Genomic DNA, 26,997 nt, shown 5'->3' with positions numbered 1-26,997 from the left:
CGCGGCCTGCGCGCTGCCGGCGGGGGCCTCTCGGGGGCCGCTGGGAGGTGTAGTCCCGGCCGCGGCTCCATTTTCTCCTCTGCCCACAGGGAGCAGCGCAAAGGAGCCGCGAGGCCGGGTGGAAGCGCTTTAAAAAGGCAGGAATCGCTTTTATTTGCCAGGAGCTGCTCAGCCCCTGGGCTCGCTACGGGAAGCATGCACCGGGTGCGGGCCCCACGCCCGGCTCTCGCCTCGTTCATTCCTCTCGCTTGGGTCCTGGGCTCAGGCGCCTTTTCCTCTGGCCACGACGAGCAGCACCCAACGGAGCCCAGTGGGGACGGGCCCGACCCCGCTACAGGCTGCAATGGAGACACAGACACAGGGGAGCGCTCAGGGCGCCGGCTCCATCGCTCCCAACGGAGCCCGTGGCTCGCGCTCACCTCTCCTCGTGGTCTCTGAGCTCCTCCGTGCCCGGCCCCGTGGCCTCCGGTGCGGCCCCGGCACTGTTCTTGTCCCCGTCACCCGCGTTCACCTTCGGCTCCTCCTCGGGGGGCTCCTCGTTGGCCTTGGGCCCCTCCTGCCCCTCCGCTTCCTTGGGGCGCTTGGGGGAGTTCTGGGCAAGGAGAAGCGAGGCTCAGCCCGGCCTGGAGCCCCCCCATTGCCCGCGGCGCCATTCCCGGCCTCTGCCTACCTGGGAAGCGTCGTCCGCTTTCCTCTTGCTCCCGGCCTTCTCGCCCTTCTCCTTGGACTGCTCGTCGATCACCAGCTTGCCCTCCTCGTCGCTGCTGCCCTCGGCGTTGCCTTTCTTCTCCCCATCGCCCTCCGGCTCCCGCGCGGCGGCCTCGGAGCAGGTCTGCTTCTGGGTGGGCTGGAGGGAATCGCGCAGGGAATCGCATAGGGATAGCATAGGGATCGCAGAGGGATCTCATAGGGAATCACATAGGGAATTGCATATGGAATCACGTAGGAATCGCATAGGGATCCGCATAGGGATTGCACAGGGAATTGCATAGAGAGTCACACAGGGAATTGCATAGGGATCGCATAGGGAATCACATAGGGAATTGCACAGGGAATTGCATAGGGATCGCATAGGGAATCACATAGGGAATTGCATAGGGATCGCATAGGGAATCACATAGGGAATTGCACAGCGATCACATAGGGAATCACATAGGGAATTACATAGGGATCACATAGGGAATCACATAGGGAATTGCACAGGGATCGCATAGGGAATCACATAGGGAATTACATAGGGATCCGCATAGGGAATGCTGCACACAGAAGGGCCCTCCCGGGCACCACTGACCTGGTAGCCGGAGGCTTTGACTGTGGGGTTGTTCTCGATCTCCCAGAGGCCCTCGCTGAAGCCTTTCCTCTTGTTGGGCTTCCCAAACTTCTCCTTGCATTCCTCATAGGGGAAGAGGTCTTTGGGCCCCAGGAATGCCCTGCTCAGGATGCAAGGAGCAGTCAGGGATGGATCCCGCCTCGCCTCATGTCCATAGGGAAGTGCTGCCCGCCCCCCCCCCCCCCCCGTCCCACTCACGTCTCGTGGGTCCCGAAGAAGAACACTTGGTATTTGTTGGAGGAGGATTTGACTGCAGCTTCCGGCATCTCGTCGATCTGCGGGATGCAGGCATGGGATGAGCTTTGGGAACACCCGGACACCGCATCCGACCGGACACAGCGCGGGAGAGCAGCAGCAGCATCCTTTGGGAATCACCCTTCTCCCACCCCATGCGCGGCCGCTGTAAGCTCTTGTCTGGCTCAGGCGGCTCCAGGCAGGAGCCATCGCTTCCATCGGGATCGGGGGGGGGATAAAGAGGAGGTGTTGGGGTGCTCAGTGCTGGGACCCCCCCCGCCGCTGCCATGATCCCGCTGCTGTTGAGTGCCGCTTCCCTGAACACGAATATTCCCGAGGTGCCAAATGGGAATAGAGCGAAAGCGACTCCGGTGGCTTTAAATAGCAGCTAAAAATACCCCCCCACCCCCCGGCTCCAAGAGCCAGCAATTCCCAAGGGAAGCCTGGAAGGAGCCGAGCAGGGCCTTGAGGTGCTGGATCCCATTCACCCCCAGTGTCCCCCACTCCCCTTCCTCCCAAACCAGCCAATGGGATGCTCAAAGGCCTGACCCGGGCGAGGGTTTCATTCCCAGAGCTGGGAATACTGCCCGGCTTCATCCCCTGCCATCCAGGCTGACAGATGCTGTTGTCCCAAGGGGCTGCAGGCATTGGGAACGAGAATGAGCGGGAAGCTGCTGTGCACATTCCCTGCTCCCAGAGAGCTGGACCAGGATGTGCCTCCATTGCCATCCCCCCTGCCCAGATGCAGTCGGGAGCATCCATCTTCCCAGCTCCAGGGTGCGATTTGGGATCATGCCCTATCCAACCCCCCCATGGCAGCCCCATCCTGCCCCAAAGCTTGCTCTGTCACCTCCAAACACATGGAGGCATTCCAGGAGCAGGGATGAGCAGAGCAGGGATGCTCTCACCCTCACCCCGGCTTCTCCCAGGTCATTCCCAGGATGATGCAGCGAAGGCTCCAGCATCCCAGGTGGGAACACGGCCCCCGAGCCCCCCCATCGTGCTGGTTCCAACCCCCTTCCCTAAGGAATGCCGCTGAGGACATGGTTTGGGCTGAAGGGACCTTCTCCAACCGGGAACATCCTCACCCGGACACGAGGCACCAGGACCCTTGGCCAAGGTCATGCCTGGGGGCCACAGATGGGCCCAGATGAGCAGGGCTCCAGCTCCCAACCCTTATCTCTGCCCCCCTCCACCTCCCATGCAGCTCTATCTGCAGGGCCAGGCGGGTGGTGCCCCACTGGGGCCTGCGATAGCACCCATGGGTGCTGGGGGGCACAAAGAGCCCTGGGCCGGGCCCTGGTCCTGCTTTGTCCATCCCATCGCAGGGTAAAGGCACCCGGTGCTGTCCTCGGTGTCCCCCCCCCCCAGCACTGGGGGGCACTGGGAGCCAGCGGCTCCGGAGCGTGGCCGGGCACAAGCCCCACTTGGACTCTGCCCCCAACCTCTGCTCCTGCCCTTTGTGACTGGTCCATGGGGCAGGAGCGGGCAAAGGGAGGGCCCAGGGACCCCGAGGGCAGTGCTGGGAGCAGCCCCCCCCCCAGTTTCTCCCTATAGGGAATGGGGAGTGAATGGAATTCATTGCTATGGGATGGGGGGGCCAGGGTGATCGCGAGCCCCAGGGCCATGCAGCCCCATCCCAGCCGTGGAGCTGCTCCCAGCACCCGCCAGCCCCGGCCCACAGCTTCCCTGGATCCAGCGCCAAAGTGGATCCGACCTGGCCACAGGGAGCCCCCCGCTCAATGCCTGGCAATGGGAATGGGAGCCTGGCCCAGTGCATTCCAGTCCCTGCTGTAATCCCACCTCATCCCAGTGGGCTCTGGCTGTAGGGATAAGGGCTGGGATGTGAGGAAGAGGATGGATGTGTGTGTGCAAGGCAGCTCCTCTCCGTGCCTCAGTTTCCCCTCTCTTTAGAGCTGCCCCATTGAATTGAAGGGGGGGGGGGAACGGAGCTGCCGCCATAACCCCGACCTCCTCCCGGTGCTTCCAGCTTTCCCTTTGCCATTCCTGCTCCTTCCCTCGCCATTCCAGCCACACCTGGTTGGGAACAACCATCCCAGCACGTTTCATCACAGCACCCCATTAGTCACGGGGTTAGTCACCGGAGGGAGCGGTGACGGGGGGGGGGGGGGTGTTCAACACCCCAAATCCCCCTTTATCCACCCCGTATCCTCATGGAAAACCTGTTCCATGATGGTGGATCCCTGTGGCTCCTCCTCGCAAAGCCGCTTCCAGCGGCCGCTGCCAAATCCGAGCGGTTCCCAACCCCCTCCGCGGCCTCCCCGCCAGAGCCCTACAAACCAAACAAAAGTTATTCAAAGCCGGGGGGGGGGGGTGGGGGGAAGGAGGAGGGAATGGTCGGGAATGGCTGGGAATGTTGGGAATGGTGGCGAGGGGATTCCTCCCCGCTCCGCTTTGATTCGAGAAGGGGGTGAGGGGGGGGGGGGTTTAGCGGCCCAGTTTGCAACCAGGCCGGGAGGAAGAGGGGGGGGGGAAACCATTCCATGGATTAAACTGCATCGGGAAGTGCTCCATACAACCCCAACCGCATCCCAAGGCCGGAGCTTCCCACCGGGATCAAGCTGGATGCAGCCCGCTGTACGCGGCCCATGCGCTGCCCCCCGCGCCGGGGGCTTTGGGGTCCCCAGCGATGCGCAGGGATTGCCCCCCCCCCCCCCATCCATAATGGGCTTGGGAATGCCGCCCGGCAGCCGGGAATGGGGCTGGGGGCCTGGCACATGGAGGGGGCACCTGCCTCGACACCCCCACGTGGGGGTTCCCCCCCCCCCCCGCAAACTCCGTCCCAACTCTTCCATAACATCCAGTATCCAAAGCCCGGCTCCCGGCCCCCCATAGCCCCGCGGCGATGGGAAGGCCACGGGGGTCACAATAGGATGATACTGGGGGGGGGGGGAGCGGATGGATTTTCCCATAGGAACCCAACCGGGGGGGGGTCCTCCGTTCCCACCCGTGGCCCCCGGTCCCCTCCACCCCCCCCCCAAGAGGGAAGGCGAAGAAACGGCACAAAAGGGCCCCGGGACGCGGTTCCCGGTGCCCCCAAACCCCATTAAAACACCCACAAAGCGCTTCCCCCCTCCCCAACTTTTCCACCCCGCGGCCTTATATAAGGCAGCGGCAAAGTTGGATCCAAGCGGGAGTCCCGCGTGTGCCCGGCCCCCCCCCCCCATTCCCGGTTCTCCGGTCGCGTTATGCAACGGGGAGCACCGGGAAAAGCGGGAGGGGGGGGGGAAGGATGAAACCGGGTCCCGTCGGTGTCCCCCCCCCGTCGTTGCTTACCCGGGCGGGCCAGTGCGGGTAACCCTTCATCTTGGCAAAGACCAGGTCCCCGCATTTGTATTCCTTCTGCCGGTTGGAGCGGGACATCTTCGCTGCCGCTGCTCCCGGTGCGGCGGAGGGGAAGGGGAAAGGGGGAAAGGGGAGAAGGGGAAAGGGAAAGGGAGGGGGGGGGCCAAAGCCGAACTTTAGGACGCGAAACCCGAAAGCGGGAGGGATCCGCACGGCAAAGCACGGCGGAGGGGGGGGGAAGGAGAAAAAGGAGGAGGAGGAGGAAGGGACCCGGCGCTTCCTCCTGCCCCCCGGTGCGGCGGGGCTCGGTCCCGAGCCCTATGGGGGGGGGGCAGCGCCGGTGTTAGAGGCGGCGCGGAGCGGGTCCGCGCCCCATGCGCTTGTTTGGGTTTGAATTCCCTGCGCCCTCCCTCCGCCCCCCCCCGGCCTCCGCCGCCGCCGCCGCCGCCGCCTCCCGGTGGATGCGCTCGGTGGCTCCGCAGCGCTGCCTGGCCCCGGCCCACGCGGGAGGGGAAAATGGAGCCGATCCCAATGGATGGCGAGTGGGGGGGGGGGGTGGTTCCAGAGCGGGATGGGGGAGTTGGAGCGGGTGGGTGGCGAGGGAAAGGGACTCGGCGCGGCCAGGACGGGGCGGGGGGACGGGAGGACGGGAGGGGTGAGAGAAGGCTGTGGAAGCAGAGGAGATCCGTGAGGAACCAGTGTGAAACTGGGTAAAACGTGTGTAAATCCATGTGGAACCAGTGTGAATCCATGTGGAACCAGTGTGAATCCATGTGGAACCAGTGTGAATCCATGAAGAACCAGTGTGAATCCATGTGGAACCAGTGTAAAACTGTGTGAAACTGGGTAAAACGTGTGTAAATCCATGTGGAACCAGTGTGAATCCATGTGGAACCAGTGTGAATCCATGTGGAACCAGTGTGAATCCATGAAGAACCAGTGTAAATCCATGTGGAACCAGTGTGAATCCATGTGGAACCAGTGTAAAACTGTGTGAAACTGGGTAAAACGTGTGTAAATCCATGTGGAACCAGTGTGAATCCATGTGGAACCAGTGTAAATCCATGAAGAATCAGTGTGAATCCATGTGGAACCAGTGTAAATCCATGAAGAATCAGTGTGAATCCATGAAGAACCAGTGTAAATCCATGAAGAACCAGTGTGAATCCATGTGGAACCAGTGTAAATCCATGTGGAACCAGTGTGAATCCATGTGGAACCAGTGTAAATCCATGTGGAACCAGTGTAAAACTGTGTGAAACTGGGTAAAATGAGTGTAAATCCGTGTGGAACCAGTGTAAATCCATGTGAAACCAGCGTAAATCCATGTGAAACCAGTGTGAATCCATGTGAAACCAGTGTGAATCCATGTGAAACCAGTGTAAATCCATGTGGAACCAGTGTAAATCCATGTGGAACCAGCGTAAATCCATGTGAAACCAGTGTGAATCCATGTGAAACCAGTGTAAAACTGTGTGAAAGTGGGGAAAGCCAGTGTGAATCCATGAGAAACCAGTGTGGAACCAGTGTAAATCTGTGTGGAACCAGTGTAAATCCATGTGGAACCAGCGTTAAACTGTGCACAACCAGTGTAACATTGTGTAAACCTGGGCAAAGGCAATGTAACCTCGTGTTCATGTGTGAAACCAGTGTGAAACCAGTGTGAAACCTGCTTTAACCCCCCCTAAACCCCAGTGCCAACCCCTTGTAAACCCAGTCCGGGTCAAGCCGCTGCCATCCCCGACATTCCCCATCGGAGCAGGGGGACTTGGGGAAGCGGGAGGAGAAACAAGCGGGAGCAGTTTGCGCTCCGGGCCAGCTCCAGCATTCCGCAAAGCATTGCTCTTCCCTCATCCCCTCTTCCACCCGCATCAATCCCAACGCGTAGGATGGGATCCTGGAATGGGTTGGGATGAAGGGAGCTTAAAGCCTCCTCTTCTCCAGCCCGGCCCAGCCGACCTGGCATTAACTGAACCCTTTGCACGAAGCCGCGGGTCCCGGCCTGGATCCCTCCCCTTGCAGCCCGCGGCTGCTTTCCTTGGCTCCGCTTCCCGCAGGAACACAAAGGGAGAGGCCGCGGGGTCAGGAATGGGAGCAGGACCCTGCGGGAGGGCCGGGCCTCAGGAATCTGCAGCTCAAACAAGGGAAGCAAGGAAAAACCCCGGCTCCGCGCCCTCCATGTGAGAGGCGAGAGCCGGGCCCCGCTTAAACGGTGTCCCTGCAGGGCTGGGGTTGCGTTTGCACCCCATAGGAACCGCAGGTTTAACGGCTCCGATCTAACGGATCCGCTTAGGGAGAAGGGAATGGACCGAAACAGCGCGGAGCGTCTCAACCCTGACCCATGGGCAGCCCCGGCCCAGCCCCTACGTGGAGCTGGGAAGGGGAAGGGCCGCGCAGTGACACAGCACCCGCGCCCGGGACCGCCGGGAGCTGTAGTCCGCGCTCCGCCGCTCGCTTGGCGATGAACTGAGCGGCCTGGCAGCGGGGAGCGCCGGGAGCTGTAGTGCGGCCAGGGCCGAGGAGCCCCCGCGGCCCGCAGCTCGGGTAGGCCGCACTCCGCCCCGGCGCCTCGCCAGGCCTCGCTAGGCCCAGCCTAGGCCTCGGCCTTGCCCTCGGGTCCGCGGGGCGTCCCCTCCCCGTTCCCCGCCAAGTCACGTCCCGGCCCCGCGGCCCCGGCCCACGGGGCACGCCGGGAGCGGCGGTCCCGCCGGGCGGCGCGCGGACTACAGCTCCCATGGTGCCGCGCGGCCGGGCTGCGCTGGGAGGGTGGCGGGGTGTCGCGCGCAGGGCACGCTGGGAGTTGTGGTCCCGCCGCGCCGGGGCGCGGACCCTGCCGGCAGCCATTATCTGGGAGCGAGGCGCCGGGCGTTGGGGCAGCTCTGCCGCTGGTCCGAGCCCGCGGCGCCGCCGGGCTGGGGCCGCTATGGCGGCGTAGCCTCGCCCGCACCCTCCCGCTCCTCCCAGCTGTGCTTGCGGAAGGCGCGGCGGCGGAGAGGCCTAGCCCGGAGGGCGGATCCTCGGCCTCGCGTAGCGGCGGCTGCCCGCGGAGGGCCGCCCTCCTCGGGGGGCCATGTCCCTGGTGGCCTATGCCAGCAGCGAAGAGGAGAGCGATGCGGAGGAGCCCGCGGGCGACGAGGAGGAAGCGGCCGCTCCTGCTCCTCCTCCGGCCGCAGCCCAGCAGCCCCCGGCCCGGGGCCTCTTCGCTTCTCTGCCTCCCCCCAAGGCCCCCGCGGGGCCGCCGCCGCCGGGCAGCGGCTTCCCCCCGCTGCCGCCTCCCTTCCTTATGGGCCCCCCGCCCGGCGTGAGAGGCTTCGGCACCGGCCCGGGCCCGGCCGTCAGCGCGCCCGAGCCGGGCGGGAGCGGGGAGCAGCAGCCGCGGCTGGGGGGGCTCCTCCTGCCGCCCCCCAGGAACGCGGCCACCACCGAGGCCCTGAACGTGCCCCCTCCGGCCGCGGCCGGGCCCGATTTGAGCCTCCCCAAGGCCAAGAAGAGAACGGAGCCGGTGCGGATCACGGTGCCCGAGCTGCACAAGGGAGATGTGAGTATGAACGGCTCCGTCCCGCTCGTTCGCTTGCATGGGGAGAGCAGCGGCTCCTTCCTCCGCTCCCCCCCGCCCCAGCACAAGGGATTCCATAGAAGGAAGGAGCCCTGTGAGGGTGCTGAGACCCAGAGAAGCTGTGGCTGCCCCATCCCTGGCAGTGTTCAAGGCCAGGTTGGACACAGGGGCTTGGAGCACCCTGCTCCAGTGGAAGGGGTCCCTGCCTGTGGCAGGGGTTGGAGCTGGAGGAGCTTTAAGGCCCCTTCAACACCTACCCATCCCATGATGATCCATGAGCACACCAAAGGCCGTTGTCATGGCATCTCCAGGGGGATTTGCCCTGGCTGCCAGCCCTAAGCCTAAAGAGCTTTGCAGAATTAACCTGATGGAGAAACCTTCTTTAGAATCCTAACAGAGCAACCCCAGCTTCTCTGCAGCCCTGTTCCCTCCTGAAGGGACCGAGGTGATGGCGTGGGGGCATCCCCCTCAAGTCCCTTCTGCTCTTTGCTTGCAGTAGCTTCTCCCATCAAGTACTTCTGGCTCTGCAGGTTCAGGCTCTGCAGACCCTCAGGTGTTTGCTCCCCTCTTTGCTTGCGCTTGCAGCACCTTAAAGGGCTCCTGAGCCCTAAATCCAGGCAGCGCCGTGATGGGAGCAGGGATAAGCAGGTCCCCTCCCCGCTTAGTGAGCACCTTCCCCTCTCCCCTTCCTTGGGCCTGGCCTCGGATGCTCCTGGTGGGACGCAGGAGCTGCTCCTGCGTCCCTCTCATAGCAGGAACTAAGGAGGGGTTTAGCTCCCTGCCCTGCCCTGGGTGCGTCAGAAGAGCTGGACCGCATCCCCTGTGGTGCTTTCAGGCTGATGATGAACCCGGAGCCGCATCGCTGGGCTCTTTGCCTGCTTCAGCCTTTATCGTTTGGATGCCTCACGTTGTGCTGAGCTCTCTTTTGCTTTCTCAGTCAGATTCCGAGGAAGATGAACCAAGCAAGAAGAAAAACCCTCTTCAGGTAAATCCCTGCAATGAGAAGCATTTGGCTGGGACAGAGCTTGGGCTTGCACTGGTACAAATCGGCTGCTTTAGCACGTAGCTTGGAGTGGATAAAATCCCTGAACTCCCCTCGGGGATTGCCCCTTTTTGGGGGCGGTTTCATCCCTTTCAGCCTCAAAAAGCCAGGCCTTAAGGGAAGAACCTGGCACCTGCCTGCAAAGGGCACAGCTCCCTTCTAAGCCACTGGTGGCCCTGGTGTGCCCAAAGCAGCAGCAGAGCAATGGGGAAGCTGTTGGTGGGGGTGGAGAGGAGCGGGTGGGCAGCAGAGCTCCTGGGTCTCACTCATTCCTCTTCTCTTTCCTCTTTGGGTACCATTCGCCCTGCCTGAAACCCTGCAGAGCCGCGGCGAGGGCTCGGGTTTGTCCGCTCTGCTGCCCCAACCCAAGAACATGACCGTGAAGGAGAGCAACCGGTTACTTTTGCCCTACTCCGTCTCGAGGAAAGCAGGGGAGAGCCCCTCTGACGCCAAAGCGAAAGCGCCGACCTCTTCCTCCAAAGCCAAACCTCCCTCCAAGCCAGCCGTGCCCACGACTCCTTCTCCCTCCGCTATCAAAGCCGCTGCCAAGAGCGCGGCCCTGCAGGTAACCAAACAGATCACGCAGGAAGAGGAGGACAGCGACGAAGAGCTCGAGCCAGAGAACTACTTCTCCTTGTCTGACAGGAGCGAGCCCGGCGCGGTGGGTGCTGACACCTACCTGTACTCTGGCCCCGGGGTGCCGGAGGACCCCCCCCCCGGCACGGAGCTGGAGCCCCACTTCCAGGACGCTGCTGCCAACGCGCCTCTGGAGTTCAAGACGGGCGCGGGCTCCAGTGGGGCTCAGCACAGTTGGGTGCCCAAGCCTGGAGAAGACTACGGCAGCCAACCCTACCCCCAGTTCCCTGCCTACGGCGAGCCTGGTGCCTATTATCAGGTGAGTTCTGCTCTGGGAAGGTCTCTGGGATGAGGGGGGCTGAGGTGATTCTGGCTTGTGGGGATGTCCTCTGTGAGAGCTGGGGCAGGGAGCAGAGATCCCCGGTGTTAACACAGCAGGGACTGGGTTGGGGTGGAAAGGACCTCAAGCTCCTCCAGCTCCAAACCCTGCTACGGGCAGGGCCACCTTCCACTGGAGCAGCTTGCTCCAAACCCCATCCAACCTGGCCTTGAGCACTGCCAGGGATGGGGCACTTCCCACTGTGTGTAACACACTCTGCTCCACAGCAGCTGATGGGGTGAGGGCCGGATTCCGTGCTCCATCCCCGGACCTTGGTGTGGAGATAGATGCTCCAGGGTTGATCTCCCAAACTGCTTTTCCTTCTGCTGGCAGGATTACTACAGCAGCGGCTACTACCAGGAGGGGGAACCAGCCCAGGCAGCACCGCAGGAGATGAGCAGCGACTCCTCCTTCATCGATGACGAAGCGGTTGGCACTTCCCTCCCTGTCCTGCTGCAGGATTGGTGTTTAAGCTCTGTTGGAGCACAGGACCCCACCAGCATCCCCTGTGCTTCATGCTCAGTTGTTCCATGGGGTCTAGCATGGGGTGGTGTCTTCCCAGCCGTCTCTTGGGCTGCTGCTTCAGCAGGTCCATGTGTGATATCCATCAGGGATGTTTGCTTCCAGAGCCCCATCCCCTCCTTGTGAGGGGCAGCTGGGGGGAGTGAAGCTGTTCCTTGCTGAGCTGCAGATGAGCCACCCTTGGGGGTACCTTCATGGTGCATCCTCCAGCGCAGCAGTGAATTAACCCCCTCAAACCCCTCTTTTCAACCACCTTTTCCCACTGTTGATCCCATCCAGAAGCTGCCAGGCTCATAAACGGAGCCTGACGGAGGACTCACGCATCTCCAAGGGACTTCTGCCCTTTAGAGGTGTATTTGTGCCGTGGGAGGTGGATGTGCTGGCAGCAAAACCTCAGGCACCTCCCTAGAGCTTAAACTGAGTGACTCAGGAGGCTGAGGCACCGATGAGTAGGTGCTGTTTTGTCTTGCATGGGGCAGTGAGGTTCCAGCCTTCCTGCTGACAGCTTTAAGGCCTGTAGCAAAGCAGAGCTCCCGTTGGTAACAGGGGAGGTGTTTGGTGGTGGGGCTCGTGGCATGCTCAGGGCTCAGCCTCCATCCCCCTTGCCTTGTTCCAGCGCTGCTGGAACTGTGGTGCCTCCTCTCGTTCCAGTTCAAGCGGCTGCAGGGCAAGAGGAACCGAGGGCGGGAGGAGATCAACTTTGTGGATATCAAAGGTGATGATCAGCTGAGTGGAGCCCAGCAGTGGCTCACCAAGTCCTTGACTGAGGAGAAGACCATGAAGTCCTTCAGCAAGGTACAGGCAGGGGTTTGGAGACCTTTGTTCAGACACTTTGTGTATTGGATGCAGTCACCGACATGGGGGGACAGGGACCCTTGGGTGATGTATTCCACATCAGAGCTGCTCAAAACACAGGGTGCAGGAGGTAAAACCAGCCAGGAACTGCCCTAGAGCCCTTTAACAGGAAACAAAGCATCTTAGAGTCCTAGACTCTGAGGCTGGGAGGATCTTCAAGGCTCATCTGGTCCATCCCCTCTTGGCAAAAGCACAGTCTAGCTAAGGCAGCCCAGCTGAACCTTCAAAGGATCCAGCGATGGGGAATCTGCCACCTCCTTGGGGACATGATTCCGAAGGCTGATTGTTCTCATGATGACAGCATCCTCTTGTGTCCATCCTCCTCTTGCCCTGGCGTTGTGCAGGCTCCGCTCGTGTTTCACTCTCTGAGGTGGGATCTTTGCAGCCTTTAACAGTTCCCTTGCTTTTGCTTCCTAGAGAAAAGGAGACCAGCCCACGGGGCAGCAGAGGAGGAAGCACCAGATCACGTACCTGATCCATCAGGTGAGTGGCAGCAGCACCTGAGGCCACCAGCACCCTTGGGGCAGCAGCACCTTGACCCTGAGGGTGTCCTAGCCCTGAGCCCCTGCCTGGCTTTTGGCTCTGCTTCGCTCCCCGCAAGCCCCAGTGTGTGCTCTGAGTCTCTTTGCTGCCTCTCTTCATTCCACCCCATTGCCCTGTGCTTCGGGAGCAGCTCCTGACACTGTCCCCTCAAGAAGCTGCATTTCAGCTTGAATGAGAGCTGCTCATGCACCCCTATGGATTCAGGCCTCCGGCACGGGGATGGTGCGAGCTTCTGGAAGGAGGCTGCTGGCTGAAGTGCCCAGGCACCCCCGGCAAGGGGGGGGGTGAAACTCTGGGAGCTGCTGACTCAGCAGCGCTCATCTCCATCCTCTCCCGCAGGCCAAGGAGCGAGAGCTGGAGCTGAAGAACACTTGGTCTGAAAACAAGCTCAGCAGGCGCCAGACTCAGGCCAAATACGGATTCTGACTCCTCTGCCCTGCTCCTTGGCTGTGTCCCAGGGGACCTCCTGTGTTGGACTGCTCCTGGGCAGCACCCAGGCCCTCGGTGCGAGGACACCGCGCTCCCCTCCGGCACGAGAAGGGTTTCATGCGGCTGGTCCTGAGCCTCCACCTGCAACCTTTCCCCTCCCTCCTTAACAAACAAGACCAGGGAAGGTTCAGTCCAAGCCTGTTCCCCACAATGGATCCCGCCCAAGGCAGGAGCTGGGCCTGGCACGAGGCTGTGGGCGCAGGGGCTGCTGCTGCTTCCATGCAGGCTCACACAGGAACCTTGGGCAGAGTCTCAATAAACTCCCAGTTCCCACTTTGCTCCTCTCCTGGACTCGCTGCGCGTTCGGAGCGCGCTTGGCCTCTTGCAAAGACGCTTCCAGGAGCAAGCCTGGCCTCTTTGCCCCCTTCTTTTGTGGTCCTTTGAGTTGGGGCATCCTCGAGGCTGAGGAGCTCCCGAGCTCCTCTCACACAACCGCTGCTTGTGTCTGGTTGAGGGATGCTGAGTCCTTGCTCCTGTTCTCGGCTCCAGCAGCCTCTAAGTGCTGAGGGGGAGCTCCTTTTGCAGGTCAGAGCTGGGAGCACCCCGCCTGTGAGCGCAGGGAGGATCCCGAGGTGCTTTCAGATGGAGATGCTCAGTGTGTGTCTGTACATTTCCTGTCCCCCCCCTTCCTCCTGCCCAGACCCCTCTCTGCAGCCAAATCTCAGTGGCCTCACTCCATTGCTAAAGGGGCCAGAGCTGGTGTTGCCCTCCCATTCCCACGACGGGTTTTAGTGTTGTAAAGCAGCTTCTCTTTGTGGTTGGATTTAGGGCTCCCAAAGGGGGTTTTTTCTCCCGTTTCCTGTTCAAACCAAGCAACCCTGAGTGAAACCTTTCCTTAGAGCGCTTTAAAGGACCCCCCCCCCATTCCCAGGTGACTTCCCGGGATGTTTTAGTACTTCCGGAGCCCCTTTGGAGCATTGGATGAGCAGAATAAAGTCACTGGTGAGTAATTTATTGCTCTCTCCCCTGTAGAGCCCAGGCCTCCAGCGAGAGATTTGATAAAGGAATAAACTTTGCAATGAACTCGGTCACATCCGTGTCCGGCACTTGGCGCTCGGCTCCTTGCTCCAGGTATTCTGGATCCGTTCTCCCTTCCCATGGGAAGGCTGAAGCCCATGGTTTGGGAGCAGCCTTGGTTTCCTCTCCAAGCAGATGCTGCTGCACAGACAGGGGGGAAAGGCTCGGCCAAGGGCATGGGTGCTGGGTTTCGCTCGCCCGTGATGTGGATTCCTGACCCTCAGCATTCCCACTTGGAGCGCGGGGATGGCAGAGCCAGGGCTGGAGGTTGAAGCCTTTTTCCTATTCCACGCGTAACAGCTCATGTTTAGCACTAGAGGGGAGCTGGGATAAAGGCCCTGGACCTCTCCTGCCTCCAAAGGCCTCCTTTGGCAGTGAAGCAGCCCCTGAGGGCGCTTGCCTTGGACCTCCCTCCCATCCCAGCACAAACCCCGACCCCCCCCATGCAACCCCCTCTGCCCGGGCATGCAGGGGCTGGGGTCCATGGCTGGAGCCGATGGGATGGGGGGGCTGCGCCTTGGCTGCCTGCAAGGGGCAGGAAGGACAACGACGACAGAGCTGCAGGAGCCTTGGGTGATGGGACAGGTACTGGCAAGGTGGCACCGGGAGCAGAGGGAGATGAGCCCAGTGGGAAGCTTCCAGCACCTCCAGCTCCGTCCCATGGGCACTTCCCAGGGCAGGGCTGGAGTCACCATCCCTGGAAGTGCTCCCACACCGTGGTGCCGAGGCCTCAGTGCTGTGGGTTAGGGGTGGCCTTGGCAGGGCTGGGAACGGTTGGACCGGATGAGCTTGAAGGCTTCTTCCACCCTGGTTGATTCCATGATTCCGTGTCAGCCCTGATTCCCTCCTGGTGCTGCCTGCTCCAGAGCCGGCCCTGCACTGGCACAAGGTGTCTGAGAACTGGGATTAGAGCTGGGAATGGCTCATCCATTGCACCGGGACAGGGATGGGCTGTGCTGGGCTCTGCAGAGCCGGGATGGGGATGGGGATGGCTCCCGGTGCCCTCCCGCATCCCGAGGCGCAAGCCCCGGCTCTCTCCACCTTAAGAGCCCCACGTCCCTCCCTGCACCCTCGCACCCACTTCCCCCATGGCAGCCGCCAGCCGGGTTTCCTGTTCTCAACCCTTGTTTGGGGACAGGGGCTGCAGAACGGATCCGGCCGCTCCCGACACCGGGAATTGCCTCTGAAAGGCTTTTTCCAGCAGAGAGCTTCTCCTGGGGGTAAATCCTGCCCCCACCTTCCCATCCCTCCATCCATGGGGCCGCCCCGCGGCCGGACGCTCCCCCGTGCTCAGCCCTCGAGTGAGAAATCAACCTCCCCTCATCCATGCTCCTCTCCCGCAGCTCCTCCCGCTCCTGGGGGGGGGGGGACGGGACCGTGGGGTCCCAGCTCCGTGCTCCCGGAGGGTGACCCCGGCGTTGTCACCTTGTGCCGTGCCGGGGGCTCCACCGGCGCCCGCTGCATCCCGAGGCGGGGACCCCGGAGCGGCGCAGCCCTTCCCCGCTTCCCGGCCCATCCCGGCGGGGGGGGGGGTTGCTGTTTGCCCTCCTCTATTTCCCAAACAAGCGCTGGCCGCGGCCCGCGCAGTTTTCAGGCTAAATATTTGGTGTGCGGCAGCCGACAACAACGCGGAGGGGCCGCGGGGCCGCCCCTGCCCCATAGCGCGCTCCATAGGGACCGCGGCCGGACACGGAGCAGCAGCGGCAGAAGCAGGACGGGGCCGGGGTCCCGCCGGGGATGGGGACCAGGGTGCGGGGCGCCCTGCGGCTGGGGCTGATGCTGCTGCTCCTCGGCCCCTTCCCGCTGCCCCCCGTGCGGGCGCCGTCCGAAAGTAAGTGCTGGGATGGGGGGGCTGTACATGGGGGGGGTGCGCAAAGCTCTTTGGGTGCTTCCTGCCTCGGTTTCCCTCTCCGTGTGCTGTGAATCCCCCATCCAGGAGGAGGAGTGTGGGGGACCCCCCCCCTCCATTTGTTGGGATGGGAGGAAGGGAGCGTGGTGGGAGGTTTGGCTGGAGCTGGGAGCTGGAACTGTGGGAAGGAGCCATGGGCAGCGCTGTTAATGGGAGTGAATGGAAAAGGGAAGGGGGGGCTCCTGTGGCTCCTTTGGCCATGGTGGGGAATGTCCCGGCTGCTATGGGGCATGTCTGGGATCAGGGTCTGTCCTGCCCGCCCCCCCCCCCCCGCGCTGCACCCGCAGAGGGTCCCTGAGCCCATGTGCATCCATAAGATCCCATCACTGGGATCTCATCACTCAGCACCAGGACCCGGGCTGAGGGTGCTGCAGCCGGGAAGCTGCCACCTTCTCCTTGCATCCCTGCTTGCGCTGGGAAGTGCGGGATGCTCCTGCAATATTCCCACTCTTTGGGTGGCAAAACCCAGTGGGGGGTCACTGGGAATGCTGGAGCACGACCTGCATCAGCACACATCTATGGGGGGTGGGGGGGGAAGATGCCGTGAGCTCCCCATGGAGCATCCTGACCCCCGCGGGGCGCAGGGACGTGGTGTGGGGCTGACAGGAGGCGAGACAAGAGCCAGCCCTTGTTAGCATCACCCCTGAGCCGCCTGTCACAGCCGCTCCTGTCACCCCAACCATCACAGCCGCGGCTGACAGGCAGCAGTGGCATCAACCCCCCCGGTGCGTGGTGGTGCTGGGGGGCAGCCGCCCCATCCCCGCTGCCCGCAGCATCCCCCCCCCCCTTGTCACCACCGCAGTCTGCGGCAGCATGGACATCCGCAACGACGTCTCCCAGCTCCAGAAGCTGGAGAACTGCTCCATCATCGAGGGCAACCTGCAGATCCTGCTCATGTTCACCACGGGCGCCGAGGACTTCCGCGGGCTGAGCTTTCCCCGCCTGCTCATGATCACTGAGTACTTGCTCCTGTTCCGCGTGTACGGGCTCGAAAGCCTCCGGGATCTCTTCCCCAACCTCTCCGTCATCCGCGGCACCAACCTCTTCTTCAGCTACGCCTTGGTCATCTTCGAGATGCCGCACCTGCGGGACGTGGGGCTGCACAGCCTGGCCCACATCCTGCGCGGCTCCGTGCGCATCGAGCGCAACCAGGAGCTCTGCCACCTCTCCACCATCGACTGGGGGCTGCTGCTGCCCGACGCCGGAGATAACCCCTACATCGTGGGCAACAAACCGGCCGAGGAGTGCGCCGACGTCTGCCCGGGCATCCTGGACGTGGAGAAGCCGTGCGCTCAGACCAGCGTCAACGGGCGCCTCGAGTACCGCTGCTGGACCTCCGGCTACTGCCAGAAGGGTGGGTACCGGCGGGGCCGGCGCAGCCATGGCGCTGCTTGGCCCCGGGGAAGGCGGGCGGGCGGTAACCGGAGCCGCGCTGTAACATCCCCGCTGCTGCTGTCCCGGGGCGAGGTCACCGCGGGCCCCTCCCGGCCTCGTTTGCTGTAAACAGGAGGCTGGGCAGGGGGTGTGTACAGTAAACACCGATCTTATCGGGGCTGCGGCACCGCCACCGGGCACAGCGACCTGCAGCCACAGCCACAGCCACAGCCTTCCTTTCCTTTCCTTTCCTTTCCTTTCCTTTCCTTTCCTTTCCTTTCCTTTCCTTTCCTTTCCTTTCCCTTTCCCTTTCCCTTTCCCTTTCCCTTCCTTTCCTTTCCTTTCCTTTCCTTTCCTTTCCTTTCCTTTCCTTTCCCTTTCCCTTTCCCTTTCCCTTTCCCTTTCCCTTTCCCTTTTCCTTTCCTCTTTCCTTTCCTTTCTTTTTTCCTTTCCTTTCCTTTTTCCTTTCCTTTTCCCTTTCCTTTCCTCTTTCCTTTCCTTTCCTCTTTCCTTTCCTTTCCTCTTTCCTTTCCTTTCCTTTCCTTTTTTCTTTCCTTTCCTTTTTCCTTTCCTTTTCCCTTTTCTTTCCTTTCCTCTTTCCTTTCCTTTCCTTTCCTCTTTCCTTTCCTTTCCTTTTTTCTTTCCTTTCCTTTTTCCTTTCCTTTCCTCTTTCCTTTCCTTTCCTCTTTCCTTTCCTTTCCTTTCCTTTTTTCTTTCCTTTCCTTTTTCCTTTCCTTTCCCCTTTCCTTTCCTTTCCCCTTTCCTTTCCTTTCCCCTTTCCTTTCCTTTCCCCTTTCCTTTCCTTTCCTTTCCTTTCCTTTCCTTTCCTTTCCTTTTTCCTTTCCTTTCCTTACCTTTCCTTTCCTTTTTCCTTTCCTTTTTCCTTTCCTTTCCTTTCCTTTCCTTTCCTTTCCTTTCCTTTCCTTATTCCCCTTTTCCTTATTCCCTTCCCTTCCCTTTATCCCTTCATCCCATTATACATCTGCCCCTCCTTCCATTCCCACATCACTTTATCACTCCATCACTTCATCCCTACATCTTCTTTTGTGTGGAGACCAGCTTCCAGTGTCTGAAGGAGGCTACAAGGGTGCTGGAGAGGGGCCTGCATCAGAGACTGTAGCAATAGGGCAAGTGGTGATGGGTTCAGACTGAAACAGGGGGAGTTCAGGTTGGAGATAAGGCAGAAGCTCTCCCCTGTGAGGGTGCTGAGGCGCTGGCACAGGGTGCCCAGAGAAGCTGTGGCTGCCCCATCCCTGGCAGTGCTCAAGGCCAGGTTGGACACAGGGGCTTGGAGCACCCTGCTCCAGTGGAAGGGGTCCCTGCCCGCGGCAGGGGCTGGAGCAGGACGGGCTCCCCGCTCCACGCCCCCCGTGCCCTGTCCCCCTCGCAGTGTGTCCCTGCGGCGCGGGCTCCGCCTGCACGGCCTCGGGCGAGTGCTGCCACGCCGAGTGCCTGGGGGGCTGCGGGCGGCCCCGGGACGACCGCGTCTGCGTCGCCTGCCGCCACTTCCAGTTCCAGGGCCGGTGCCTGCCCTCCTGCCCGCCCCGCACCTACGAGTACGAGGGCTGGCGCTGCGTGACCGCCGAGTACTGCGCCAGCCTGCGCAAGGTCTCCGGCAACCCCCGCCACGCCTCCGAGTTCGTGCTCCACCAGCGGCAGTGCCTCGCCGAGTGCCCCGCGGGGTACAGCAGGAACGAGAGCAGGTCAGGATGGGAGCGGGCAGCGGGGCTGGAGCGGGGCCCGGGGCATGGGTGATGGGGAGCGGCTGAGGGACCGGGAGAAGAGAAGGCTCAGGGGGCACCCGATCGCTCCCGACCTGAAAGGATGGAGCCAGGAGGGGTCTCTGTTCCCAAGGGATGGGATGGGAGGAAACGGCCTCAAGCTGCACCAGGGCAGGTTTAGATGGAGATAAGGACCGATTCCTTCCCCATTGGATCAGGCTGCCCAGGGCAGGGCTGGGGTAGCTGAGGCTCTCAGTGCCATGGGGCAGTGGTGGCCTCGGCAGTTGGGACTGGATGAGCTGAAAGGCGCTTCCCAGCCTCACTGATTCCCTAATTCCCGGGTCCTGTGTCCCTCCCCGTCCTGCCTGCAGCATGTTCTGCCACAAGTGCGAGGGGCTCTGCCCCAAGGCCTGCAAGGTGGGCACCAAGACCATTGACTCGACGCGGGCGGCGCAGGAGCTGGGCGGCTGCACCCTCGTTGAAGGCAACCTGATTGTCAACATCCGCCGGGGCTGTGAGTGCTGCCTGCAGCCTCCTGCATCCCAACCTGCTCAAGGGGCAAGGAGAGGGGTGAATGAAGGGGGGGATCCTCACACCGGTGGCTTGTCCCCAGATAACCTGGCCTCGGAGCTGCAGAGCAGCCTGGGCCTCATCGAGACCATCACGGGCTTCCTGAAGATCAAGCACTCCTTTGCCCTCGTCTCCTTGTCCTTCTTCAAGAACCTCAAGCTGATCCGTGGTGACTCCATGGTTGATGGGTGAGGATGGGGCATGGGTTTGGGTCTGCGGGGACAAATGGCTTTGGGGTGCCCATTCCCACCTCTTCCATCCGCGTCTCCTCCAGGAATTACACCCTGTATGTGCTGGACAACCAGAACCTGCAGCAGCTCTGGGACTGGAGCCACCACGTCCTCTCCATCCCCGTGGGCAAGATGTACTTCGCCTTCAACCCCAAGCTGTGCCTGGCCGAGATCTACCGCATGGAGGAGGTGACGGGCACCAAGGGGCGGCAGAACAAGGCTGAGATCAACCCTCGCACCAACGGGGACCGGGCGTCCTGTGAGTACAGGGCTGGGGAACGCGGTGATGCCTCGAGCCCCTTCCCCAACCCTCCCTCCTCTGCACAGGCAAGACCCAGCCCCTGCGCTTCATCTCCAATGTCACCGAGTCCGACCGCATCTTCCTCAAGTGGGAGCGGTACCGGCCCCCTGAGTACCGGGATCTCCTCAGCTTCATCGTCTACTACAAGGAGTCGTGAGTGGTCCCCATCCACCCTCGTGGAGGGTTCGGGAGCTGGACCCCGGGGGTTGTGTGGCCAGGAGGGGATCCCAATGCCTGGATCTCTGGGGCAGACCCTTCCAGAACGTGTCAGAGTACGTGGGGCAGGATGCGTGCGGGGCGCAGAGCTGGAACGTGCTGGACGTGGAGCTGCCGCTCAGCAGCGAGCAGGAGCCCGGGGTGGCCCTGCTCAACCTGCGGCCCTGGACTCAATACGCCATCTTCGTGCGCGCCATCACCCTCACCACGGCCGAGGAAGGGCGCAACTACGGGGCGCAGAGCGAGGTGGTCTACATCCGCACCATGCCCGCGGGTAAGGGATGGGGACGGGGCTGCGGGTGCCCGCGGCGGAGCCCCGGAGGGGTGCTGACATCCCCACGTCCACCCAGCCCCGACGGTGCCCCGGGATGTCATCTCCATGTCCAACTCCTCCTCCCACATCGTGGTGCGTTGGAAGCCCCCGACGCAGCGCAACGGCAACATCACCTACTACCTGGTGCTGTGGCAGCAGCTGGCTGAGGACATGGAGCTCTATGTCAATGACTACTGCCACAAAGGTGAGGCCGGACGAGCGTGGTGGCTGGGGACAGGGATGCTCCCACGGAGCCAGGCTCCGGGATCACCTCCAGCCCTGCCCATCTCTTCCCGCAGGCCTGAAGCTGCCCACGAGCAGCGCGGACACCCGCTTCGGGGCCGGCGATGGCGATGGCGCTGAGGTGGAGCAGGATGCGGAGGAGCGGTGCTGCCCCTGCCGCCCGGCCGATGGGCAGCTCCACATGCAGGGGGAGGCCGAGTCCTTCCAGAAGAAGTTTGAGAACTTCCTCCACAGCTCCATCATCATCCCCAGGTGACGTCCAAGGAGGGTCCTGGGTTGGGGTCCCCGTTGGCGCAAGGCTCGATCTCAGCCTTGCTCTGCTGCCCCTTGGTGCCCGTCACCTCCTCCATGGGGTAGATCTTGGCCAGGCACAGCTTAGGGTTGAAGGCAAAGGGCATCTTGCCCACGGGGATGGAGAGGACGTGGTGGCTCCAGTCCCAGAGCTGCTGCAGGCTCTGGTTGTCCAGCACATGCAGGGTGTGATTCCTGGAGGAGGATGCATGGATGGGGATGCGGAGGCTGTTCCTGATGGATCCTTTAACCAATTTCCCTCTATCTCAGGCCACCCTGGAAGGTGACGTCCATCAACAAGAACCCACAGAGGTGAGCAGGGACCGCACCAGCCCTTCCCTGCTCAGCGCTGGGGAGCCACCACCCATCCCCTGCATCCCCCCCCGTGTCCCGCAGGACCCCGAAGCACCGCAGGGATGTGGCGGCCGCCGCGTCCCCGACCAACGCGTCCTGGGTGGAGCCTGCGGCGCCGTCGCGCGGCACCGGGGGGGATCCCAAACCCCACTTCCAGATCTTCGAGGACAAGGTGGTTCGCGACCGCGCGGTGCTGTCGCGCCTGCGGCACTTCACCGAGTACCGCATCGACATCCACGCCTGCAACCACGCCGCGCACACCGTGGGCTGCAGCGCCTCCACCTTCGTCTTCGCCAGGACCATGCCCGAGCGTACGTCCTGAGCCTGCTTCCATGGTGCCGGAATGCGCCGGGAGCCTTCCACGTGGGCTGGACGGGGGTGGTGATGGGAGCTGAGCCCCTCCGTGCCCTCTCTCCAGTGCAAGCCGACAACATTCCCGGTAACGTGACGTGGGAGCCAGCAGGGAAGAACAGTGTCCTGCTGCGCTGGGAGGAGCCCCGCAACCCCAATGGGCTCATCCTCAAGTACGAGATCAAGTACAGCCGCGAGAGCGAGGTGAGGACCCCTGCAGCACCCCCTGATGCATCTGGTTGTGGGGGCACAGCACCCATCGATCCCTTCCCATCCCATCCCCATCCATTCCCATCCCCCTCCCCATCCCACCCCCATCCCTTTCCCTTCCCATTCCCATCCCCATCCCACCCCCATCCCTTTCCCTTCCCATTCCCATCCCCATCCCACCCCCATCCCTTTCCCTTCCCATTCCCATCCCCATCCCATCCCCACCCCTTTCCTTTCCCATTCTATCCCCATTCTTTCTCCTTCACATTCTCATTCACATCCCCTGCCCATCCCCATCCCTTCCACATCCCATCCCCATCCCATCCCATCCCCTCCCCATCCCTTCTCCTTCCCATTCCATCCCCATCCTTTCCCCTTCCCATTCTCATTCCCATCCCCATCCCATCCCATCCTCATCCCCATCCCACCTGCTCCCTCTCCCCCTCTCCATCCCATCCCCATCCTCATCTGCATCCTCGTCCCTATCCCATCCCCTTCCCATCATCTCATCTCCCTCCCCCGAGGCCCATGCATGGCTGAGGGCAATGCAGCCCCTTTGCCACCCCACCGTTGTCCCCCCCAGGAGGTCACCACCGTTGTTTGTGTGTCCCGCCACCGCTATTCCAAGTATGGAGGGGTCCACCTGGCTCTGCTCCAGCCGGGAAACTACTCAGCCAAGGTCCGGGCCACCTCTTTGGCTGGCAATGGCTCCTGGACAGGGCTCATCAAGTTCTACATCCTGGGGCCAGGTACCCACAAGGGACAGCAGGGACACCAGTGGGGGCCCCAGCCATGGGCATGGGCTGTGGGGCAGGGAGCTGGGTGTTGGGGGTGCTGCTGGATCGGGGGATGCTGCTGGATTGGGAGCTTCGAGCCAACTGGGACCTCCCAGGACTGCTCAGAACTGATGGGAAGTGGCTTGAGGAGAGCTTCTATCAGTTCCCGCCGTGGGTCCCATCCAGCCCCATAGACCTGTGTGTGTGTAAGTGGTGGGGAAGGTCCCTGACCATTTCCCCTTGGCTGACGAGGGCTTCAAGGTGCTCCCTGCCCTTGTCCAGCCCAGGGGGTTTGGTACCCCTGGGACAACCGCTCTCACTATTACACAGAGGTAAAGGTGGCATTAAGTGCCTTGACCTTCTCCTCAGGTTTTGCCACTGCTTCCCTCCACATCCAACACAGGATGGAGAATGTCCCTCACCCTCCTTTTGGTGTTAATGTCTTTGCAGAGGCATTTTCATTGCTCAAGGCCAGGCTGGACACAGGGCTTGGAGCAGCTGCTCTAGTGGAAGGTGTCCCTGCCCATGGCAGGGGCTGGAGCTGGAGGAGCTTTAAGGTCCCTTCCAACCCAAACCATTCCATGATTCCATCTTTTATAGCAGTAACAGATTAAGTTCTAGTCAGGCTTTGGCCCTTCTAATTTTCTCCCTGCACAACCCTGTGGTCCTCCTGAGTTGTCTGCTCCTTCTTCCAAAGGTCACCAACATTTCTTTTATCCCTGATTTCCAGCCAAAGCTCCCTTTATCCAGGCCAGTCTTCTCCCATCCTTCATCCGAGGATGCTGCTGGACAGGGGAGCTAGGGGACTGGGGGACACTGAAGGATCAGGGCATGCTGCTGGATTTGGGGATGCTCTGGGATGGGGACACCCAAGGACCAGTGGGTGCTGCTGGGCTGGGGAGCTGTCCCAGTGGTGGTGGTGGTGGTGGGATATATCCTGCAATGTGTGGGGTGGGCTGAGTGCCCACGGCCGCCTGCTCCCAGCAGCCGAGGAGGAGTCCAACAGCTTCTATGTCCTGCTCACGGTGGCGCCCGTGGTGCTCATGGTGCTCATTTCCTGCCTCGCCATCTTCGTCTTCTTCTACAACAAGAAGAGGTAGCGACCATCCCCGTGGCCTTGGGGCTGGGATGTGGGGCGGTGGCACCGAGCCCTCGGCCCCATCCTCTGAGTGATGCCCCCCCGGCAGGAGCAATGATGGGTACCCCAGCGGGACGCTCTACGCCTCCGTCAACCCCGAGTACTTCAGCACCTCGGACAGTGCGTGGGGACGGGCAGGGCCTTCCTTTGGGGTGGGATGGGAATGGGGATGGGATGGGATGTGGTTGTGGATGAAGATGGAGATGGGGATGGGGATGGGGATGAGTATGGGGATGGTGATGTGATGGAGATGGGGATGGGGGTGAAGACAGGGTCATGAAGATGGGGATGTGGCTGGGAATGGAGATGGGAATGGGGATGAGGATGAGAATGGAGACAAGGATAGTGATGGGATGGAGATGGGGATGGGGACAAGGACGGAGATGGGATGGGATGAGGATGGAGAGGGAGATAGTGGCAGGGATGGGGATGGTGACAGTGAGAGCGGGACCCCCTCACCCTGCAGTGTACATTCCCGACGAGTGGGAGGTGTCGCGGGAGAGGATCACGGTGATCCGGGAGCTGGGGCAGGGCTCCTTCGGGATGGTGTACGAGGGGCTGCTGCTGGGGCTGGATGCTGAGGGTGAGGAGACCAAGGTGGCCCTGAAGACGGTCAATGAGCTGGCCACCATGCGGGAGCGCATCGAGTTCCTCAACGAGGCCTCCGTCATGAAAGCCTTCAAGTGCCACCATGTGGTAGGTGGGGGGCCAAGGGGGGTGGAGGGGACACGGAGGGGTCTGGCCACAAACTGGCCACCCCTCTTTGTGCCCCCCAGGTCCGTCTGCTCGGCGTCGTGTCCCAGGGCCAGCCAGCCCTGGTCATCATGGAGCTGATGACACGTGGGGACCTGAAGAGTTACCTGCGCTCACTCCGGCCTGACGCCGAGGTGAGGGGCTGGCCAGGCCCCGCAGTGCCCATGGGCACAGGGACCCCCACCCCATCCCTGAGGGGGAGACCTGGTGCATCCCCCAGCCCCGGGTCTCTGTGCGCGGTGCAGAACAACCCCGGGCTGCCGCCGCCGTCGCTCAAGGACATGATCCAGATGGCCGGGGAGATCGCCGATGGCATGGCCTACCTCAACGCCAACAAGTTCGTGCACCGGGACCTGGCTGCCCGCAACTGCATGGTGTCCGAGGACTTCACCGTCAAGATTGGAGGTGCCAGCCCCACACACAGCCCCAGACAGGATTGGGTGGAAGGGACCTCAAAGCTCCTCCAGCTCCAACCCCTGCCATGGGCAGGCACAGCTTCCACTGGAGCAGGATGCTCCAAGCCCTGTGCAACCAGGTTAAAGCCATTCCCCTTGTCCTGTCCCTGCATCCCTTGTCCAAAGCCCCTCTCCAGGTTTCTTGTCGCCCCTTTAGGCACTGGAGCTGCTCTCAGGTCTCCCTGGAACCTTTTGTTCTCCAGACTGAACCAGCCCCAATGTTCTCAGCCTGGCTTCTATGGGAGCTGCTCCAGCCCCTGCTCATCCTTGCGGCCTCCTTCGGACTTGCTCCAGCAGCTCCGTGTCCTTATGCTGAGGACACCAGAGCTGCACCCAGTGCTGCAAGGAGCATCCTGGTGCTCACAGCTCCCTCCTCCTCTTCCTTCCCCCCAGATTTCGGCATGACCCGGGATATCTACGAGACCGATTATTACCGGAAGGGGGGCAAGGGGCTGCTCCCTGTGCGCTGGATGTCCCCGGAGGCCCTCAAGGACGGCATCTTCAACACGCAGTCCGATGTGTGGTAGGTGCTGGGGCACGGGGAGCCCTGTGGGGCCGGGGGGGGGTACGTGTCCCAGTTGAGTGCCATGATGCTGCAGGTCCTTCGGGGTGGTGCTGTGGGAGATCGCCACGCTGGCCGAGCAGCCCTACCAGGGCATGTCCAACGAGCAGGTCCTGCGCTTCGTCATGGACAATGGGGTCCTGGAGCGCCCTGAGAACTGCCCCGACAAACTGTGAGTGTGGCGATGGTGGAGACCCCCCCGGAACCCTCCCCTTGTGCTGCTCAGAGAGCCCAGCCCCGCGCCCATCACCCTGGTGTCTGGTCCCTGGGTCCTTTGGGGTGCGCCCCAAGCCCAGTGGTGCCTCTTCTCCCGCAGGCACGAGCTGATGTGCCTGTGCTGGCAGCAGAACCCGCGGCAGCGCCCTTCCTTCCTCCAGCTCCTGGAGAGCATCAAGGACCACATGGCCCCCGCTTTCCGCACCCTCTCCTTCTTCTACAGCCGCGGTGGCTCCGGAGAACCCCCCGACACCGATGTGGATCAATCCTATGGGAAGGACGAGCCCTCCGTGTCCCCGCCGCCTTCCCCTAAGGACCACGGCTCCAGCCGGCTTCCCAATGGGATGGCCTGAGCCCATCCCTGCGTGTCCTTGGACTCTGCATCCCCCGGCCACCCCCCCACCGCCGGGACCTCTCCTGTGTTATTTATTGCTTCCAAGGAGCGGGTGCCTTGGGAACGGGGTGGCAGGAAAAACCAGGATGCTTCATGGGGCGCGTTTCCCCTGGGAATGTATTGGGGTGCCCCAAGTCGAGGGGAGGGAGCGGGAAGGCACCGGATGGACAGAGACCGCCCTGGTCTGTCCTTATTGTTTTGGGAGGGAAGGGAAATGGGGGTCTGGGTTCCCCTCCTCAACCAGCAACCGCGTCCCCCTCTCTTTTACACGTGGGGAAACTGAGGCGCGGGCCTGTCCTCTGCCCCCCCTCCCGTCCCCAGCACTGGGACCAGTCTCTGGGCTCCGCTGGGCTGGGTAAGGGGCTCCGCTGCCTGTTCTGTGCCCATGGGACGAGAGTGAATAAAGGGGGGATGAAGCTCGGACGTGGCGGTGCCTGGTTTGGGGGGGTCACTGCGAAGGGGGGTGCAGCTCATGGGGGTTTCCATTCCCCCCCCAGCCCCATCCTCTTCCTGCGGCGTCCGCATCGGGATTAAACCAGGGAATTGGGGAGGATGCGGGCGGCGGCAGCTCTGCTGGGGGGGGGGGGTGTGCTGGTGCCACCAAATGTCCCCCGTCTCCAGCCTCTCTGCACCCCAACATCGCAGGACTCCGGGGCAAGAGCCGGAGCCAGGGCAGCTCCGTCCTGCGTTGGGATTCTGGGTCACACGGGGGGGTTGTGATAGGTTCGGGGGCTCCGGTTGCCCCCGGTCCGGAGGGTCCCTGTCCCGCTC

The 26,997-nt window shown here is 62.2% G+C and overlaps 3 protein-coding genes across 10 annotated transcripts; 2 read left to right on the top strand and 1 right to left on the bottom strand.

Annotated features, from left to right (window-relative positions):
• Positions 1 to 128: 128 nt before the first annotated feature.
• On the bottom strand, positions 129 to 5,306 carry HDGF (heparin binding growth factor). The gene is made up of 6 exons (XM_080635179.1): positions 4,862 to 5,306; positions 1,529 to 1,605; positions 1,292 to 1,430; positions 671 to 847; positions 420 to 592; positions 129 to 338 (listed from the first exon to the last, which is right to left on the bottom strand). Exons 1-6 carry the CDS (start codon positions 4,946 to 4,948, stop codon positions 332 to 334), a joined length of 660 nt encoding a protein of 219 aa, XP_080491305.1. The 5' UTR covers positions 4,949 to 5,306; the 3' UTR covers positions 129 to 331.
• Positions 5,307 to 7,801: 2,495 nt separating this feature from the next.
• On the top strand, positions 7,802 to 13,105 carry PRCC (proline rich mitotic checkpoint control factor). 2 transcript variants are annotated; one of them, XM_080635228.1, is made up of 7 exons: positions 7,802 to 8,408; positions 9,364 to 9,411; positions 9,791 to 10,363; positions 10,757 to 10,852; positions 11,597 to 11,740; positions 12,218 to 12,283; positions 12,683 to 13,105. In XM_080635228.1, the coding sequence occupies exons 1-7, from the start codon at positions 7,941 to 7,943 to the stop codon at positions 12,767 to 12,769; spliced, it is 1,482 nt and encodes a 493-aa protein (XP_080491354.1). In that variant the 5' UTR covers positions 7,802 to 7,940; the 3' UTR covers positions 12,770 to 13,105. The 2 variants fall into 2 exon arrangements, with proteins under 2 accessions (XP_080491354.1, XP_080491353.1); XM_080635227.1 differs by having other exon boundaries at positions 9,364 to 9,414; positions 9,764 to 10,363.
• Positions 13,106 to 16,550: 3,445 nt separating this feature from the next.
• INSRR (insulin receptor related receptor) lies at positions 16,551 to 26,631 on the top strand (the record flags this gene model as incomplete). Of its 7 annotated transcripts, XM_080634805.1 has the most annotated exons (21): positions 16,551 to 17,112; positions 18,523 to 18,835; positions 19,225 to 19,367; positions 19,467 to 19,611; positions 19,698 to 19,912; positions 19,981 to 20,107; positions 20,206 to 20,444; positions 20,521 to 20,688; positions 20,783 to 20,978; positions 21,288 to 21,329; positions 21,414 to 21,682; positions 21,790 to 21,926; positions 22,516 to 22,681; positions 23,693 to 23,804; positions 23,896 to 23,966; positions 24,313 to 24,542; positions 24,623 to 24,733; positions 24,845 to 25,004; positions 25,448 to 25,577; positions 25,654 to 25,788; positions 25,933 to 26,631. In XM_080634805.1, the coding sequence occupies 21 exons, from the start codon at positions 16,572 to 16,574 to the stop codon at positions 26,183 to 26,185; spliced, it is 3,903 nt and encodes a 1,300-aa protein (XP_080490931.1). In that variant the 3' UTR covers positions 26,186 to 26,631. The 7 variants fall into 7 exon arrangements, with proteins under 7 accessions (XP_080490931.1, XP_080490930.1, XP_080490925.1 ...); XM_080634804.1 differs by lacking the exons at positions 18,523 to 18,835; positions 19,225 to 19,367; XM_080634799.1 differs by lacking the exons at positions 18,523 to 18,835; positions 19,225 to 19,367 and having other exon boundaries at positions 16,572 to 17,112; positions 23,696 to 23,804.
• Positions 26,632 to 26,997: the final 366 nt, after the last annotated feature.

This window comes from Psittacula echo (assembly GCF_963264785.1).
Source record: "Psittacula echo genome assembly, chromosome: 26".
Classification (NCBI taxonomy): domain Eukaryota; kingdom Metazoa; phylum Chordata; class Aves; order Psittaciformes; family Psittacidae; genus Psittacula; species Psittacula echo.
The sequence above is the reverse complement of the archived record's forward strand: the minus strand, read 5'-3'. Positions and strand labels throughout refer to the sequence as shown.